At 41.1% G+C, this 19,264-nt stretch overlaps 1 protein-coding gene across 2 annotated transcripts; it reads left to right on the top strand.

The window, feature by feature from the left end:
- The first annotated feature begins 799 nt into the window (after positions 1–799).
- On the top strand, positions 800–14,183 carry si:ch211-132b12.7 (uncharacterized protein LOC564531 homolog). 2 transcript variants are annotated; one of them, XM_061682590.1, is made up of 4 exons: positions 800–1,012; positions 7,292–7,474; positions 7,678–7,871; positions 9,311–14,183. In XM_061682590.1, the coding sequence occupies exons 1-4, from the start codon at positions 883–885 to the stop codon at positions 10,217–10,219; spliced, it is 1,416 nt and encodes a 471-aa protein (XP_061538574.1). In that variant the 5' UTR covers positions 800–882; the 3' UTR covers positions 10,220–14,183. The 2 variants fall into 2 exon arrangements, with proteins under 2 accessions (XP_061538574.1, XP_061538575.1); XM_061682591.1 differs by lacking the exon at positions 800–1,012 and adding an exon at positions 1,180–1,371.
- The last annotated feature ends 5,081 nt before the right edge of the window (positions 14,184–19,264 follow it).

The raw sequence follows: 19,264 nt of genomic DNA, 5'->3' as shown, positions 1-19,264 counted from the left end.
ACAAGAGCTTTATCATGCAGCTCTTAAATTGTGACTGGGCAAACTTGGATATTTCAGCCCACTTCAAATTTGAGAAAGCACCTTGCGGTAAGTTGCAGATGTTTCTATTGTAGTTTTGGCACTGGCTAAATTAGCCCTATGCCAATGGTGTTGAACACTCACACACAATCACTAAGTCTGTTCAGCAAACAGCTTCTTCATGAAGTCATTTAAGCGAATAAAGCAAATGTTTCTGTAGGGCCCAATGCATGTGGTGTTCGTTTTGGGGCAGTTAAACATTTAAATGGTGGCAGATATGTGTCGACTTCCATATATATATATTTTTTTATTTTATTTGATCATGTTCTGATTTAAAAAATAAATCAGAAGTTACTCGTTACTCGAGTATTTTTTTTCATTGAGTACTTTCTTACTCAAGTAAATATTTGGATGACTACTTTTACTTGAGTCACAGTATTCTAAAGTAACAGTACTGTTACTTGAGTACAATATTTGGCTACTGTACCCACCTCTGACCGTAACCGAGTGTAATTTAGTAAGTCGCTCCCGTGTTGTGGTGTATAAGCGTTCCCCCCCCCCCCCCACCCCCCTTTTTTTTTTTCTTTTTTCTTTTTTTAGCGACACAAAACTAAAGACATCAAAACTAAAGATCGTCTGACGTATGCAAGCTCGGATTGGTTGTTCCTGAGTTGTCTAAGGGGCCAATGAGCGTTGAGCTCATTCACGCAGCGGCGGTCCAACAATAACGCGACGCGAAGCTGTGGCTTCAGTTCAGGTTACGCGCTGGACATTTGCCCAATACCTTACATTCCTTCCAATACCAAGCTGGCCAGCGTCTGTCCTTGTGTGACAGGCGTGGCCCAAGCGAATAACACGGTTATCATGCATGTTATACTTATTTTTTTAACCGTCAGTAGAGGCGTCAGGTATGCTGTGTCAAGTTTGCGAAAGTGTACAAATCGGGATTTCAAAACAAGGGCATGCGAGGTGCCATTGCCGGATAAACTTTATGGTAAGTGTAACTTTGAGTGACATACTAATATTACTTGTTTTTGTTGTACTTGTAAATGTAATGTATCTAGTTTTAGCGTAACATTTTATTTTGTAACTGTTAGTTTTATTTTTCAATCGACCGGCTGTGCTGCCGCTGCGTTCAGGGCATTTTGTCCGTCGGACATATCACAATCCGTTTCACTTGTCTATATCACACGGCCTTTAAAGAGATAGGCCGACATTAAATATTAACTTAAAATACCGATAGATGCTTCCAACATGGCTCAGAGTGAGGAAACCAGCGACGCTAGGTGTCGTATAATCGAGCCGATTGGGAGAATCGCCTGTTACTGTTGGCAATAACTTTAACATCTGGAGGTGAGTTGTGAACACTAAAGACACGCCGGGGTTTTATTACCGTATTTCACTCACGATTACCCGCCAATTAGAAACATACAATTGCACTCGATCACTACACACAGTATGTCAAAGTCATTATGTTTTTAGTTTTGTATGTAAAACGGTAGAAAGTGTTTGTGTTACGGAGAGGCGGCTGTGAAGTTGGGTGTTACATAATAATAGGGGGATGGTGGTGTGCTGGCTTCACGTACTTCCTGTAATTTCCAAAGTCGGGAGGAGAAGAGATCACACGTGCTTGAAAATGCCGGGGTTATGATATGGCCTTAAAATGAAATTTGGTCAACAAAATTAGATTTCCAATTTTAATCGAATTTCCACTTGCTTATAGTAAAAGCACGACAATTATATTATTCAAAATAAGTTTTGCATTTTGTTTTTACCACTTTCCATCATTTACTTTATTTTTCCTGATACCAAAAAAGCTTTTCTCCAGCGCTAGTTTGCATCAGCGTCGACAAAAATAATATAAATCGTTTTTTCTTTACAGATATTGTGGGAAATAAATGCTTTCTCTTGGAAAAATATCCCCTTTGTGAAAACATGTATGTAAACACAATAGTAATAAATTAATATTTTAATATGGTTAACAAATTAACATAGTAAAATGAGCAGTTGAACTGCATAGCTCGGCTGATGCATGTCTTTTCTCATGTAGCGTTTTACAGGTAAGGCAAGGCGACCTCAGCATGATAGTTGCGGCTTGGAAGCACATACCTCAGATCAAAAGTTTCTCCACAATTACCTAAACCCCCAGCTTCTTTCTTTTCATAGGGACAACAATGTGAAAATGATTCCGCTCATATTGTCTGTTTCTTAGCGAGAATGAAACGTGCTACTTGATTTTTTTTGGGGGGGAGGGAGTCGCTTTAGGGGTCGGACAAGTCGCTACATACTGTACATCTCAATGTTACAAAATTTTTTTTAAAATACTGTACCTTTATATGAAAATAGACATATCAATGGATAGAGGAGTGTTACATGAATGAATTCAGTGCTAGTTTGTAAGAATCAGATAAGGATTAAAGATTTTATGCCACATTTTATGTAGAGAATTCGCCAAAATGTTCTTCCCAGAAATCAATGTAAATCATTAATAAACTTGTGACTGAAACATTGACGCTTTGGTAGAAAAATGCCTGGATGTTTTGTATTAGTTGGGACTGAAACCATTTTCAGATTTTTCAATGGTATCTGCTCGAATCTTGTCATTTTCAGGGTCAAACTGAGAGCAATTGCATCGCCGTAATTACTTCAAAAATAGAAAACTAGAAAAATTATATTGAATCAAGGACATGTACAGTAGGTTTCTATTGTGGACAAATCCTGTGAACATTTTCAGCTTTGTCAGAGCCACAGAAAATCTCAAGGGATTTCCCAAACATCGCAATTTCAAGTATTACCTTGCGCAAAACGGTGAGAAGTCATGATTTTGTTGGACCTCCGCTAAATTCACTTGCACGATTTCCGGGTACAAAAAAAATGGGAAGAAAATGGCGGCCGTTTTTCTGGATTTAGTAACATACCTACTGTATAGTGAGTGACCAAATCGCATAGTTGGCAGCAACTCTTTGACAGTGGTTTTGTAAACAATCCATCCATTTTTTGTACCCCTTATCCTCACAATTAGGAAAAAAATTGTCCTGATGAATTAATTTTGATTCATCACTCAGCCAAGTTGTACAATTAAGTGCCGCTTGGTAATCATTATTGCTTTATTGCACACCTCAGAATTAATTGTTTTTTTGTGTTATCATCCACACATTGTAAAACTTGTTGGATACTATGATATTGTCACATGATTGCTAATTTTGACATTCTGGCCTTGGGCCACATCCATCCTCAAGCTAGGCCTTTGATTTTGAGCCCGACTAATGGCTAGAGCTTTGTATGCTTGTGGCATCATCATGGTGATAACGGCTGTCCTCAGACAGCGTTTATGACCACCTTTTATTGTCCCTAACAAAGTAAAGCTGTGGAGTTGTAGAGTACTGTTTGAAGTGTGTGGCCGTACAAGTGTAAAAACAAGTTAACCGTTTTATTCGTAAGACATGAATGAAATACTGTATACAGCGGATTCACCTAGTTGCATATTTTTTGGGAAGGAACCTATCTTATGTTAATTGCTAAAGACTCACATATTTGCTGATTTTGTGGTAAGGACAAAGCAATACTGGTATCCCATCTTGTGGCATTTATAGTCAATTATAAACCTTTTAAGGAGGGGTTGTCACTAAAGTATTTTTGGCTGTTCGTAGCAAGACATGGTCCCTATCCAACACAAATAGAAGGGGAACACTGCACACTTTAACTTATTTAAGTAAGGATAAATGGAAGGAAAGAAAGGTAAAGGAAGTAGGAAGGAATCAGGCTCACCACCACTTTTAAGGTCCCCACCAGGTCAAGACATACGCAAACCTGGAATTAAACTGTCATTGCAAACCTAATTTGAAACCATATCGCTTGTTTAAAACTAGACTTTATACCGATCTGATCTGCTTGATCGGTATCGGACGCTAATTAGCATTTTATGCTGATCGGCTTTAATGTCATTCGCCGGTCATTGATCGGCTCCGCAAAAGAGATTTATTCCGCGTCGCCATCGTGTACAGTATATTTGAATCCAAAAGCTAGTTTATTTTTAGCCTTGTCTTGTCTTTTGACGTACTACTGTAAATATCTGACAGCCAATATCCATCCATCCATTTTCTGAGCCGCTTATCCTCACTAGGGTCGCGGGCGTGCTGGAGCCTATCCCAGCTGTCATCGGGCAGGAGGTGGGGTACACCCTGAACTGGTTGCCAGCCAATCGCAGGGCACATACAAACAAACAACCATTCGCACTCACAGTCACGCCTACGGGCAATTTAGAGTCTCCAATGAATGCATGTTTTTGGGATGTGGGAGGAAACCGGAGTGCCCGGAGAAAACCCACGCAGGCACGGGGAGAACATGCAAACTCCACACAGTCCTCAGAACTGTGAGGCTGACGCTCTAACCAGTCGTCCACCGTGCCGCCACAGCCAATAAAGTTATTTAAAAAAAAAAAACAACATGTCGGCGGTGTGGGACAGACACCATGTCTGAGACAGACAACACGTAATGCGTGGATCAGACTACAAGACAAATTTGATCTTTCACGATTGCACTATGTCAGACTACTGCAATAAAATCTTCGCAACCCGTCTTTTACGATCACAGGGCTTTATCTTGTCAACTCAAACGCGACTGGGCCCATTTGTTACCATGGCGACGACATCGATTACGTTCATTTAAAGATTGCTTGAGGTATGATCACGTACTTTTAATACGATGCGGCTAGCAAGCAGGCAACAAAATGTTATGTAGCCTAGCAAGCTAGTTGTATATAAACGTCCGTGTTATATCGAATCATGCTATAAAGTTTCAATGTCTGAAATAATTTAATTACAATAAAGTAATTTAATTACAGTAAGTTATCACTCATTAATTTCTGTCATATTGTAATGTTGGTTTGACCTGACTGGTTAGAATACATGACCTATGATTTGAAACCTGAACCCTGGCTTGGAATCTTACTTTGAAACCCTAACTTGGCTTGAAACTGTAGTTTGAAACCCTAAAACTACCAAGGAACCCTAAAACTTCCACTTGCGGTTTGATGGGTATCATTCAGATATGAGTCATCCCTGGTACCATTCTGTGCCAAACACACTTGGAGAGTTAATCTACATAATGCTTGTTTTTGAGCAAATTTTGAGCCATATTTTTTGTCAGAATTGTTTTTTCTTCATTGCCCAACATTTACGGCCTTTAAATGTTAATGTTAACATTTTCACATCGAACAAAAATTGTTTAGGATGACTTCATATAAATGTGTAAAAGGTCACACAGCTTTACGGAATGTTTAGGCTGGGCATCACCAATGGAGCACCGACTGCAGGTCTTTTATGATATATGTATATAGGTATTTTTTAAACAATCCACTCATAGGATGTTTCATTATGTACACTTGCGCAGTATAATGAGATCCAATACAATCAGTGTACTACAGTGTATTATTAACCCATCCATCCATCCATTTTCTGAGCCGCTTCTCCTCACTAGGGTCGCGGGCGTGCTGGAGCCTATCCCAGCTGTCATCGGGCAGGAGGCGGGGTACACCCTGAACTGGTTGCCAGCCAATCGCAGGGCACATACAAACAGACAACTATTTGCACTCACGTGCATACCTACGGGCAATTTAGAGTCTCCAATTTATGCATGTTTTTGGGATGTGGGAGGAAACCGGAGTGCCCGGAGGAAACCCACGCGGGCACGGGGAGAACATGCAAACTCCACACAGGCGGGTCCGGGGATTGAACCCGGGTCCTCAGAACTGTGAGGCTGACGCTCTAACCAGTCGGCCACCGTGCCGCCTGTATTATTAACCAATTTTTATCATTAAAATGGATTATTAACATTGTAAAGGCAACAGCTTTGCTCTATCTGATGACATGGTGCCATTGTACATAATGTTGTGACTGTCGTGCGCATGACAAGTGATGGATTCGATTGTGCAATATGTAACAAAATTTAAACAATACACGTTTGAGGACACATTCTCTATCAGATTGCATATCTTTTGGTATAGATATCCTGTGTGTAAAGATGTTAGCGTACTGGCTGGCTGCTCTCCTGAGCCATTATGTCACACGACACACCTGTCCAGATTGGTGAAACGAAAATTACTAATTCTATGAATGATTATTCAGTGGAACTCATGACGCTAAGCGCACAGCAGTTGAAGCCTTTAAAGTCCAGACATTGAACATTTTTGTTGTCATCCTGTCAGTAAGTGGACATGCTCATGATATAACTCCGTGTGAAAGCTGCCATGGTTACTGTTGCTTTTGCAGACCTAACAGTTTGTATAATCCAATGCAGAGTTAAAGCACATTATTTAACAGTATGTCAAAGATTATGCAGAAGGTTAAATGGTGCTGTATTTGTGTCATTTTGTTTTTGTCAGGACTTTGACCTAGTGGTTAGCACTTAGCACGTCTGCCTCAGAGCCGAGCGCTCTCAGATTGGAATCTCGGCTGTGACCGTCCTGTGTTGAGTTTGCATACCCTTTATGTGCTTGCGTGGGTTTTATTCTGGCTTCCTCCCACAGTTTCAATGCATGTTAGGTTAATTGGGCAATCTAAATTGTCTGTATGGGTGACTAGAAGTGGGAATGGTTAATCAGGGTGTACCCCACCTGTCGCCCAAAATCAGCTGGGACAGGCGCCAGTTCTATAGAAAATGGATGGTTGGATTTAACCATGCCAAGGAAGAGGCAATGTGGAAACTTAATTTACTGGTTCCTAGGTCAAACTTTTTCTATCATTAAATTCTTTATCTTGTTTGTTTCTGTCATGCCTCTAACCACATTCACAACTTCAGCTCAAAGTTGTTTACGTGGAGTAATTGAGTTTGACACCAATGATCTTCACACCCTGTTGATGTTGGCACACAGTAATCACAGGCATTCGCCGGTTGATTTCAGTGTCAAACAAATGTTTATGCCTCTACGCGCTGCCTATGGTGTCATTTCTATTGCTATTTTAAAGAAGAAAACAACCTCATCAAAGGTTGTGTTCCAGCTTTTTGAGGGGTAAAAGGCAGGGCCACAACCCAGTCACATCTTCAACCGGGCGGAACAAAGAACAGTTTATGCAGGAGTTCATAATCGTGAGCACTTTGAATAGATCTGATGAATTGGTGTGCCCTGCCATTGGCGGGCGACCAGTCCAGTGTTGCGCCCCACCCCTTGCCCAAAGTCAGATGGTATAGGCTCCGGGTCCCGCGTGACCCTAATGAGGATGTGTGCTATAGAAAATGGATGGATGGATGAATAGGTCTTTTTTTTTGTCATCAGAAGCTAGTATGGTGAAAGAGGAGCTTCGCCTGGGTGAGTGCAGTTCTCATCCTGCAAGCAGCAAGAATGCCAAAGACATAAGCAACAGCTCGACTCTGAGGGCAATGAGAGAGACCAAGGACTCTGACGACTGCAGTGAGCCTGGCTCCCGTTGCAGCTCGGAAAAAGACTCTGGGTACTCCGGTAAATTGAAGTTATCCACAGTTGGGAATGTACAGTATACAGAAAGTTTACCTGGCTTGGTTTGTCAAGGGCTGTTTTCCACAAACCGTGTCTGTAGTACATCATCTAAATCTAAACCCTTTTGGAGGTTGGGGACCAGCGATCTAAACGTCTCACATACCACCATCCTGTTGATCTTTTTCCTCACAATGCCTTTATTATAGACAACGGCTCTGACTGGCACCAGACCAATGTGACTCAGCAGCGGAATAAAGGTCAGACGAGAGAGGGCGTTGATGTGACGGAGTCTGGCCAAAGCCAAGATGGTGGGAAAGGAAAACCTGGTAATCCTAAACGGATGCCAGGAGGCCAAACAATTCAGCCCATCTACATCCTCAACAACATAGCACTCACGCAGGTAAAAACTGAGTTTATCTTCACCAAAAAAATAAGTGATAACTCTTGAATTACTATTGTAAATATAAGGAGGATGTTTTTACATTTTCCATCCATCTATTCATTTTCTATTGTGCTAATCCCGTTCAAGGTCATGGGTGAGCAGGAGCCTATCCTAGCTGACTTTGGGCAAAGGCAGACTTCACCCGAGAATGGCCACCAGTCAATTGCAGGACACACATAGAGACAGAAGTAAACAATAATAAATGGATAATACAATTATTAACATTGCATAACGTTAAATTGGCCTGGGCTGCATTGGATTTAAATGAGGGTAACCTCCACATTACTCCGCTGCAGGGTCGATTCTAGGATTAGAGGTTTAGGGGGCTGAGCTCCCAGCCAGGCAAGATACATTTCACTGTTTTGTACATTTATATGCAATTTCATGCCAGTATTTATGGGAGAGAAGCATAACACTTTATGGGAAGGTCTGTGACTCAACCATCAAATCTGATAGTTTATTTAAATGTTGAGCAACAGAAAAAGAGGAATGGATTTGTTTTATAAAATCAACATTTTGTAACCCTACTAATTTCTGGGTAACAACAACTCATTTTGTTACAGCAGCAGCTCTTTATACACTTTTTAACAGTATGCATTTGTTAAACCAGCCCCGTGAAATGACTACAAAAAATACCAAAAATGGACCTCAGACTTATTTTTGGGACTTTTGCATGAAGCATAATGCATATGTAAAGCACGTTAACAGCAATTGACTTTTGTGAATACTTTGAATACTAATACAGTGGTGCTTTAAGATACGAGATTATTGACGATTTTATTTAATTATGTCATTCTATGTTTTAGTAAAGTACAATATTATAGTGCAATTTTCCCAAATTTAGTTTTTCTCGGGGTGAGGCTGGATTGAATTAATGGTATTCCCATTCATTTCAATGGGAAAATATGATTTAAGATACGAGTGGTTTGAGTTATGAACGTGGTCACGGAATGAATTCAACTTGTATCTCAAGGCACCACTGTATTTAATTGTCTATGCATTCGGTGCAGTTTAGATTTACAGTACATGCTTTTAAATGTGTTTATTCGTGTTGTTTGGTGAATAAATCATCAGTTGGTGTATTTGAATGATGTCAAGCGCATATTGAGAGGGTATAACTAACCTGCGCTTTTATGCTGCACTTGCATTGGCACATAATTGATACGTATCTGATTGTGTATTTTTGTTTGTTATATACACGTGCAGTGAATGACGTTCGTGCCGTCTGAGAGAAAGCATAACTGAGCGTTTGGTATGGATGCTGTGACGAAGCAATATTTGTCTGAAATTGTTGTTCCTGAACAAGGGTGTTCGTTAACTGATGTTCCGATGTACCTGCCTCTTTAGTTCCGTACCTTTGGTTCTCTTAATTGTCATCGTTGTCTTTATTCCTCCAGCCAGAAACCATCCAAAAAAGTGGGCAGCTTCTGTGGACAAATGGCAGCAGCGAAGCCACTGCTTCTGGTAGCACCCACATGATCCTTTTCCAGCAGCCCAGCTTTATGCCCGCCGCCACCCTCCAGCTTCACAAGCCCTCCTCTCTGAAGAACAGTACCACAGGGAAGAAAGTAACCACCTACTTACCCATTCTCAACTCCTACCCCCGCATTGCACCACATCCGAGCAAAAAGCCTCCCGATAAATCCTTTTTGAGCGATGAGGCGTGGATTTTGAGCAAGAGGGTATGCACAGAATACAAAGGAGATCTCAAACCTGTGGCCAGGAGTCAGGAGCTGGCAGTCTTCACCTTGGAGCAGTCCACTTCCTCTGCATCCTCCTCCAGTCCCACTCAGGAAACCCCTAATTCGGCACCCTGCAGTGCGTCCACCTCAGTGCTCACAAGCAAGGGGTCTCAGAGGAGCAGCAACACCCGCCACCGCCGCTTCCTCAACACTGCCGAGATCCTGCGCCAGTCTGGCCTGCTGGACATCACGCTGCGCACCAAAGAGCTCCTGCGCCAGAGCAACACCACCGAACGAGAGATCGCCGAGCTGCGCCAGCACACCGAGCTGCTCTGCCAGGCTTCAAGTAGTGGCCTGAGCGGTGGTGCCGCCTGGCAGAATGTGCACAGGACCATGGCCGAGTCCAACTACTACCCAGATCTGAAAAACCTGAAGTATTTACAATCGCTGTCTCACCTGGAATCAGCTGGCCAGTCGGCCGGTGCTGGAAAAGAGGCTGCGCAGAGCTCAGACTCGACACCGAAACAGAACCATGCGTGCGCAGAACCGCACAAAGAGTTGACGTCAAGTGATACTTACCCCGAGGAGGTTGCCTTCATGCCTCCTGATAGCTCCACTGGTTAGTGTGAGGTGTAGTGCCTTAGAAGAGAGAGCCACACTCGGGTCCAAGGCTGGACCTGAAAACCAGGCGCTCCTTTCAGGATTGCGCGTGTGGTGTGTTCAACCCTTTAGTGAAAATCCAGCAATAACTCAATTTTAAAGAAACTTAAACCAGCTTTTTAATGCATTGAGAATTGCGCTCCATGTTCAATTCTAGGAGCACAATGGTCCATCTCGATAGGGGGTCCTCTGTTTATGCCCGAATTTGTACACAAGTTGGAACACACCATAGTCAATCACTAACCTACACTAATGCAGTAATAAAGTAAAGTAAATATTCGGTGAAAAACACTTCTCGGCCATAATTATAAAACAATTAAATTATAAGTAGGCCTACTGAGGTAACAAGAGTGCTGCCTTGTGCTGAATGAGAACCATTGCTTACGCTGCTGCGCGAACTCGTTCAAGATGCCCTTTGTAACCACAATGTCGGTACGCCGAGGACCCCCTCCAGTTGCATCATCGTCATTGCATCATTCTGTGGACAACAATCGAGAGGAACTCAAGTCACATCCAACTGTCAAACAAGACTGAGAGAGCTGATTTATCAGACCAATATTCCGTATTTCCCTCTAATAGTGGCCCCTAGTCTAATACAGGCCGTGTTTCAAAATATCAACAAATCCCTCCGTTTTTCTATCAGGGAAAAAAAAGGTCAGTAATTTACAACTTACACACGGGAATTAAATCGTTAACTGCTGAGCCCATTTGACCTCAAATGCTAACCCAAAAAGCATCTCCTACTGGGACACGTAAAAAATCTCTCAGATTTGAATTAAGTGTGGAGTCATAAACAAGTTCCCCTGTGCAGTATTTTCTCAAATAATGGCGACCTATCTAATAAATAACGTGACCCAAGTATAGTCACCAGTGTCATGACATCTACTTAAAGGGGGAGTTTGAAGAGTTGGAACTGGTGGCAAGATTTGAACGTAGCCTCACTTCACTGCTACCTCCCTCCTCTCGAGACCAAAGCCATGCCCCTCAGTAACGTTCACGAGCATGATTCTCAAATTCATAGAGAATGCAGAGCCAGCTCCAACAAAATAGTAGCGCTAGCAATACTAAGCTGGCATTAGCACTGTCAACAAGTCAGCGATAGCCACAGCTGCTACGTTGGCAGCAGGACTTAACGTGATGGAGTGTTACTATATCACTGAATGTTATCAGTTTCAAGTTTTATGTTTTGGAATGTACTGTGCCGTGAAAAAGTATTGGTCCTGTTCTCAAATTCTTATATTTTTGCATAGTTTCCCCACTTTGGTTAAGATCATCAAACAAATGTAAATATCGGACAAATACAATCTAAGTGAACTTAAAATACTGTTTTTAAATGGTGATTTCATTTATTAAGGGGGAAAAAACAATTCAAAGTTACCTGGTCCTGTGTGAAAAAGTAATTAATTTCTGTGATTGATGTAACAATGAATTCTGCTCTACAACAGAAAATCCGGAAGAAGAATGTTCAGCCATCAGTTTCTGCAGCAGGATAACAAGCCAAAACACACCAGCAAGTCAACTTCTGAATGGCTTAATAAATAAATAAATAATTGTTTTTGAGTGGCTTGCCGAAGTCCAGGCTTTAATGTGATTAAAATGCAGTGGCGTGACCCTAAAAGGCCCGTTCATGCTAAAAAAAAAACCTATTTTGGGTGAATTAAAACAATTCTGCAAGGAAGAGTGGGCCAAAATATCTCCACAGATGTGAAAGACTTCATTCTGACTAACTTATAGAAAACGTTTGATTTCAGTTGTTGCTGATTAGGATGGTCCAACCAGTTATTAGGTTTAGGGGGCCATTACTTTTTCACACAGGGCTAGGTAACTGAATTTGTTTTTTTCCTTAATAAATGAAATCCCCATGTAAAAACTGCATTGTAAGTTCACTTGGGTTATATTTGTCAGATATTTACATTTGTTTTGATGATCTTAAACATTAAAGTGGGCAAACTGCGAAAATATTAAGCATTTGAGAAGGGAGCAAATACTTTTTTATGGCACTGTAGAATCAATCAATTCAAAACCAAAATGAGGTGATAAACCTACCTGTCGAGCAGAAATGTTACTAACTCCACATTGCTTCTCAATCTTCTCAGCTGCCTTAGGTCCCTCCAGCTCTGAAGGGCAACTCCTCTGATCACCTTTGGTTAAATTTTTTTGGATTTTCCGGAGGTGACTAGTCTGCCATAGTTTCAGCCAACCTCTTAAATTCTAAGGTAAAAAGTCAGCACAAGGCAACGGTGATGTTCTCACTGTGAGTGCATGATAAATGATTGACACCTCATGAGGCACGCCTTCTGTCTCTAATTGGTGTTTTTTTTCTCAGCACGGTGGTTTCTTGCAAATAAAATTAGAGGCACACGATGCAGCCAGAGGGCTGTTAAAAAAAAACAAAAAAACACATTTCAACATAATTTTACTCATGTCGGCAAGGCAGCATCCACAATTAGCGCTCCAGTCGACTGATGTGATTGCTCCACAATGTTTTGTAGGTCCATGTTTGTGTTCCAGGGAGCTATGTGACTTATTAGTTCTGCTCAGTCTGCCTTAATATTATTTTGTGGCACCTTGGCAACCCTGACCTGCAATTGAGAAAATAAACCCCTGGCCACTGTTACAACTAAGCACAGTAAAATGGTGCAAGATGATAGCTGTCCCACTGACAGGGACAGACGACCAGCAGTAGAATTGAGCCCTGAAAACCAATCTCTTTGTGTCATAGAGAAGATCACCTATTGCCCTACATGCCTTTCTATCCAAATATTGAAACAATGCCTTAAAAACATCACACTCCACAAGTTCAACACCCATCTTTTCTTCTGATACAACAGTTTTGTTTGCGTTTTCATTCAGCAGGAATCCTAATTGGAAAGTCCGACTTAATTTAAAAACACTAAACATCCCCCCCCCCCCCCCCCCCCCCCCCACTGTGCGCACACACATGCTTTTAATTATTTGTGCACTTCCAGCATTGAATTGTTCATACAACTTTTTAATAAATGTAAGGTAAAACAGCCATTTTCAGTGTATTTTGTATGAAAATGATTGTAGTAATGTGCCCAAAGCAAAACTATCTAGTGTAGTACAGAGCACAATTGTCTCCTTTATATAATGGGAATATTTTTATTTTGTTATTTTTTTAAATGGGAGGAACCGTGTCAACCATTTTAGTAAAATTTATTTGAGAAGATTTCTAAACAATGGAGTGGGATACCTTCATGTACATAACTGTAACTATTGGCGTGTTCAAGATCAGTTCATTTGTTGTAGTTTTTGCTATTTCAGAATCATTCGAGATCCTCTTCAGTGATGTGTTGGAGCACTGTGTCTGTCTTTAGAGTCAGTGAACAGTCAGGCGGCGTGGGCCAGCACAGGCGATGGAGACGCTAACAGATGGATACAAACAACACTGGTGTACTGAAATATGCCAAAAACCTATATACAACGAACAGTTGAGAATATTGTTCTCTTTTTGAATTCATAGAACACATTGTCACTTGGCTCACCTGACTCAGTGTTCCAGTAGTGGTGCTCAGCTTGTACAGCGCCAAGCCGTGCACCAGCAGGATGGAGGAGAGGGCCATCATCCACCCCAGCACGTAGGCCCAGGTGGGGTACACGTACCAGCAGTTGAATGTCATTGTCAAATAGAGAATATATAAAAGAGCCCTGAGGGGAAAAAAATTCATATTGATACATTGAGACAATTCTCGTCTTTTTGGCTGTAAACACCACCACAATCACTAGTTGGAATGAAACAAACAATGTGCCTTAACTGCAGACTTTCAGCTTTAATTTGAGGGTATTTACATCCAAATCAGGTTAACGGTGTAGTTAGTTTGTATATATGCCCCCCACTTTGTAAGGGACCAGAAGTAATGGGACCAATTAGTAATTACAAATCAATATTTGGTTGCTTTACAGTCAATTACGGCAATATATATGTCTGAATATGTATATCTAATTATATATATATATATATATATATAAAATATATGCAGTGATGCCGCATTACTAAAGTAATTAGACAACAGTTACTTCTTCAAGCCAACAATAGTTACTTTTGCATCATCAGTGTCTCTCGATGGTAATTCAAACAGAGTAGTCCAACTGTGCAACGGCATTTAACCGACACCAACCTTTTTATCCAAATAATAATTTTTAAAAAACGATTGGGAAGTGATTGTTTATTACACAATGATGGTGTAGTATCATAAAAGTGCAAAGATTGTTTATTAAACAATGCACAGTGATGGTGTAGTATCATAAAAGTTCATTTTGTTTATTAAACAATGCACAGTGATGGTGTAGTATCATAAAAGTGCAAAGAAATGCACGATTTCACGGTCGCCACAATATTTTTATTTTCCTTAGTAAAAAGTGTATTTGACTGTTAATTACGTTTTTTAATAACACATTAAGAATACAGTTTTACTGGCGTGTTAAACACGCAATACATTGTGGGTTTTTCATACCGAGTGCGCGATCATCAATTGGTAAAATAATATTTACAATGAAAAGTGAGAACTCAACTTCGTCTGTGAGCTGGTTGAACGTGCTGCACGGCTGACGTCACGTAGTATGAAAAAAAAGTTTTCTCGCTCTTCGCATCAACATTACTGTGGTGGCCGCAATGGTGTGTCGCTCACTCACGTTTACGTACACGCGCACACAGTTGCTTTCACAATTGGCAGTGTACTGAGAATAGTGTGCTTGTTTACGTGTAGGAACTTACTGTATTGTGTTGCTGATTTAATGTGGCTTCAACTACACTAATATTTAAGTTATTGCTTCATGTTGATGACATGATTCTGTAACTTGTGTGGCGTACATTACCAAGTAATGGGTACGGTTAAGCTAATGCTCTTTTTGTATTGTGGATAAGTGATATTACTGCCACTTGGCAGCTGCTGAAAGTAACTAAAAAGTTACTTTTTTCCAAACTGAGTTACTTTTGAAATCAAGTAATCAGTAAAGCAACCAAGTTACTTTTTCAAGGTAACTGTGGCAACACTATATATGTCTCGTGATGAGGTCGCATTAGAAGATGTTGGTGTATCTAGAGTGACGTTTCCGATGAGCGTCTTACACCTAAAACCTCAAGAAACAAAAGTCCGACTCAAGAGTGAAATCAAGGGGGTCAGGTAAAGCCAGCAGACTTTGAAGCACGGGCTGGCCCGCTCGCCTGTCATGTCCGCTATGATGCCGCCCAGCCGCTCTGCTCCTTCATGGAGAAGTATGTACAACAGCACATAATAAGCCCATCTGAGAAATACTATAACTTACTAATGCCAAGAAGCCATTCGTAACAACAAGCACGGTCAGGCCTTGAAAAAAAAGTTAATTTCGTGGTCACTTCATGAGCTTTTCATTTTGTTTTTGTGAGCCAGCTATTGATGAGTTGGCAATAGCGGTTCGTCCAGTGATCGAAGGGTTGACTATTCGAAGCCCGGCTTAGACTCCCTGCTGTCGAAGTTTTTTGAGCAAGACAAAGAACCCTAAATTGCTGGTCAAAAGCAGATGACATTGTCTCACGTCATATTTAAAGACCTTGACAAAATTATTATTTTTTTAATATATATAAAGTCATAAAAGCATGCACAATGAAGCAAAAAACGACATGAACCATCAAATTACCAAATAGCCAACCCATGGCCAAGCTTTCGAACACACAGAGAAGGAGAATGCTGACTCCACTGCAAGCATAGTAGTCGAAAATCTGGAAAATGTACATCCCTCCCTGAGGACGACATCAGTTATTTGTTCTCACTGGCCACATTATTAGGTGCACCTATACAATGGATTGTTTAAGCAGAGGTGGGTAGTAACGCGCTACATTTACACAAGTAATATTTTGGATAAATTAAAGTTGTCAGGGGTCCCATGGTGGTTGTCCAGTTAGCGGATCTGCCTCACAGTTCTGAGGACCTGGGTTCAAATCCTTCCTCGCCTGTGTAGAGTTTGCATGCTCCCCGTGCCTGTGTGGGTTTTCTCCGGGTACTCCGGTTTCCTCCCACATCCCAAAAACATGCATGGTAGGTTGACTGAAGACACTAAATTGCCTGTAGGCGTGAATGTGAGTGCAAATGGTTGTTTGTTTATATGTGCCCTGCAATTGGCTGGTGACCAGTTCATGGTATACCCCGCCTCTCACCCGAAGATAGCTGGGATAGGCTCCAGCATGCCCGCGACACGAGTGAGGCTAAGCAGTACAGAGAAGGGATGGATGGATGTAATTGTCAGAGTAGTTTGAATGTCGCCCAAGTTTATACAGAATCCGAAAAACGACATCTTAATGATGCAGTGTATTCTTGTGTCTGCCAAAACATGGATATTTCAGCCCACTTCTAACTTGAGAAAACACCATGCGGTAAGTTTCAGATGTTTCTCTTGTTGTTTTGGCACTACATCTGGCAACATTAGCCCAATTTTAAGTCGCTGTAAAACATGCTTCTTGGGGATACATGCCATGCTGTAATCTTAATCTCTCTCTCTCTCTTGCACGCATGCGTACACACTTCATAGCGAGTGTAAGCCAACATTCTGACCTCAGTGATCATGACGAGCTGCAAGAAGAAATGCAGAAGAGCAGGAGGAAAGCTTCCCGCCTGCACGTGCGACGCATCACTGCGGGAAATATGTCTGAGAATGACGTCATCACCACCTCCACGGTGACAAACTGCAAGGAGAGTGTGAGGTTACTTCCAAGCTAAAAGGAAAGTGAAACAAGAAGCCTTAGCCGGCGTTTCCTCTATTCACTCAGGCCAAAGCAATAAAATAGTTACTTTGTGGCATCATGGTGCCAAGGAACTATTTTGAAGTGAGTTCGAGTTTCATTTAGTCAAAAACAGTGCTATGCCACTACCGCATCAATATGCAATTGCAAACCATTTTTTTTTAGACAATTACCTTTTTGCTATTCCTGGCAAGGCTTGGTCCCTATCCTCCATGAAGAGTGGGGAACACTGTCACATAATCAATAAACTGATTAATAATAATAATAATATTTAGTTATTGCTACTACAGTTGTTATTACTATCACTATTTATTTACTTACTGTGAAATCATTTTAGTTGCACACAAAGCTACTATTCTGTTGTATGATGTTGGTTCTGATCGTCCCAAACAGCTTCCATTTAAGGATGTTTAAGGCCACTGTGCTCTTACGAACCTTAAGTCCAGCAAATAATTTTTTGTAACCTTGGCCAGATCTGTGCCTTGCCACAATTCTGTCTCTGAGCTCTTCAGGCAGTTCCTTTGACCTCATGATTCTCATTTGATTCAACTATTGATAAGGGGAAGCTTTTGTTTGTTTGCATTTTGGATTAATGTACAATATTAGCAGTACAAGTACAAAAAAACAAAGTGAAACTGGAGCCTAAACAAAACAATTTTTTTTAATGGAGAAATAAAATAATAAATAAAAGCAAGGCCTTAATAAGTTGCTTAGCTACCTGGAATATAAACAACACTGTGAAGCAAACGTGTCAACTGGAACGTTAATCGTTGTTATAGACAGCATCTTCATATGAGAGCTCATGTTTAATACTGCGCAGGGAACTCGTGAGTTTGTTGTCACATTTCTGTCGGACATCAGTTATCTCACCCCGCTGCGCTATTTGCATATCTGTTGTTGACCAATACTGGCCACTCATGCCAGAGTAGCATCTGCTCCATTTGCACACTGACTGAGGAGTATCTGCAACATTTGCACAATCAACATTGTCCCAGACTATCGGACTACTCGCTTGAAGTCTCGGCGCCCTTTGCACAATGGTCATTGCACAGACTATTGCAATATTAGTCATTCGAACTACTCTAAGTGCTAGAGGACTCTGCATCTTTTTGCACAATTGTCCAAAAAAAAAAAAAAAAAATACAAAAAATAATGCATTACCAGATAACGAGCAACCCTTTATTGCTCAGTGACTTTGTCTCAAAATTGTTCTCTGTCAATTGAGTGTCTGTTGTCGTACGAGAGCGGCTCCAATTACCGGAGACAAATTCCTTGTGTGTATTTTGGTCATACTTGGCAAATAAAGATGATTCTGATTCTCCAGGGTATGTGGTGAAACCAGGGCAAACTTAACCGAACGAGTTACTCATGTATGATTTCACAGCTGGTCACAATGTCGATCTGCGGGTCACCATATAAACAGTCAACATTATTTTTGACAGGAATTTACCTTTCCAAACAAATAAATCACTTTCAAGTAAATGCACTAGTTTTTTAATAGACCATTCAATGATTAGGGATTTTAAGGGGAAGTGTTTTTTTCATTGCTGACTTGCGCTCTCCAACTTGAAGCTTGACCCAATAAACCAATTCATGAGACCCCTCTGTAGTTTCAACCACTTGTCCCATGTGCCACTAATTTCTTGGAGGCGTGTCCTCTTTTGATAATGACAATATAACATTTATAGTTTCACCGTGGAGCATGACATTTTTGCCTCAAAGAGAGGTTCAGGAGTTACACTCTTTTCCATCTGCTCCAAACTGTCCTGGTAAATACTGCTATTGTTGTTATGCTATATTCTTGTGGCCTACAAATCCTATCTTAGAAAGTTTCCACGGGTGGTAAAGCAACCTTGGACTTCATCATGATGAGACGGTTTGGGCTCAGGTACCAATGGACCATTAATTCCATTAACATTAAGTGGACGGTTTAAAATCACTATTGCTTCATAGATCAGAGTTCTGAGTGATGCATCATCAAATCTTTCCGCGCGCTGAGCAACAGTAACATTTAGGACACTGTGGATGTTCTGTATTTGCTGCTCCCAGATGCCACCTGCATGACTAGCTGATGGAGCATTAAACACAAACCTGCACTGTTTGTCTGCCAGGAAGGCTTGAAGTTCCCTGATGTCACATTGCTTGAGAGGCATTGCTGGTACCAACAAAGTTTGTCCCTTGAGCACCGGTAAGTTGAGAAACTGCTTCTCCCAGACTAATAAAGAATCTTAAGGCGTTGATAGTCATCAGCGGATAAGTCATCATCAATTTTG

The sequence above is a fragment of the Phycodurus eques genome, chromosome 7, assembly GCF_024500275.1.
Source record: "Phycodurus eques isolate BA_2022a chromosome 7, UOR_Pequ_1.1, whole genome shotgun sequence".
NCBI classification, from domain to species: domain Eukaryota; kingdom Metazoa; phylum Chordata; class Actinopteri; order Syngnathiformes; family Syngnathidae; genus Phycodurus; species Phycodurus eques.
Note: the sequence above shows the minus strand (reverse complement) of the source record. Positions and strands in the feature narration are given on the sequence as shown.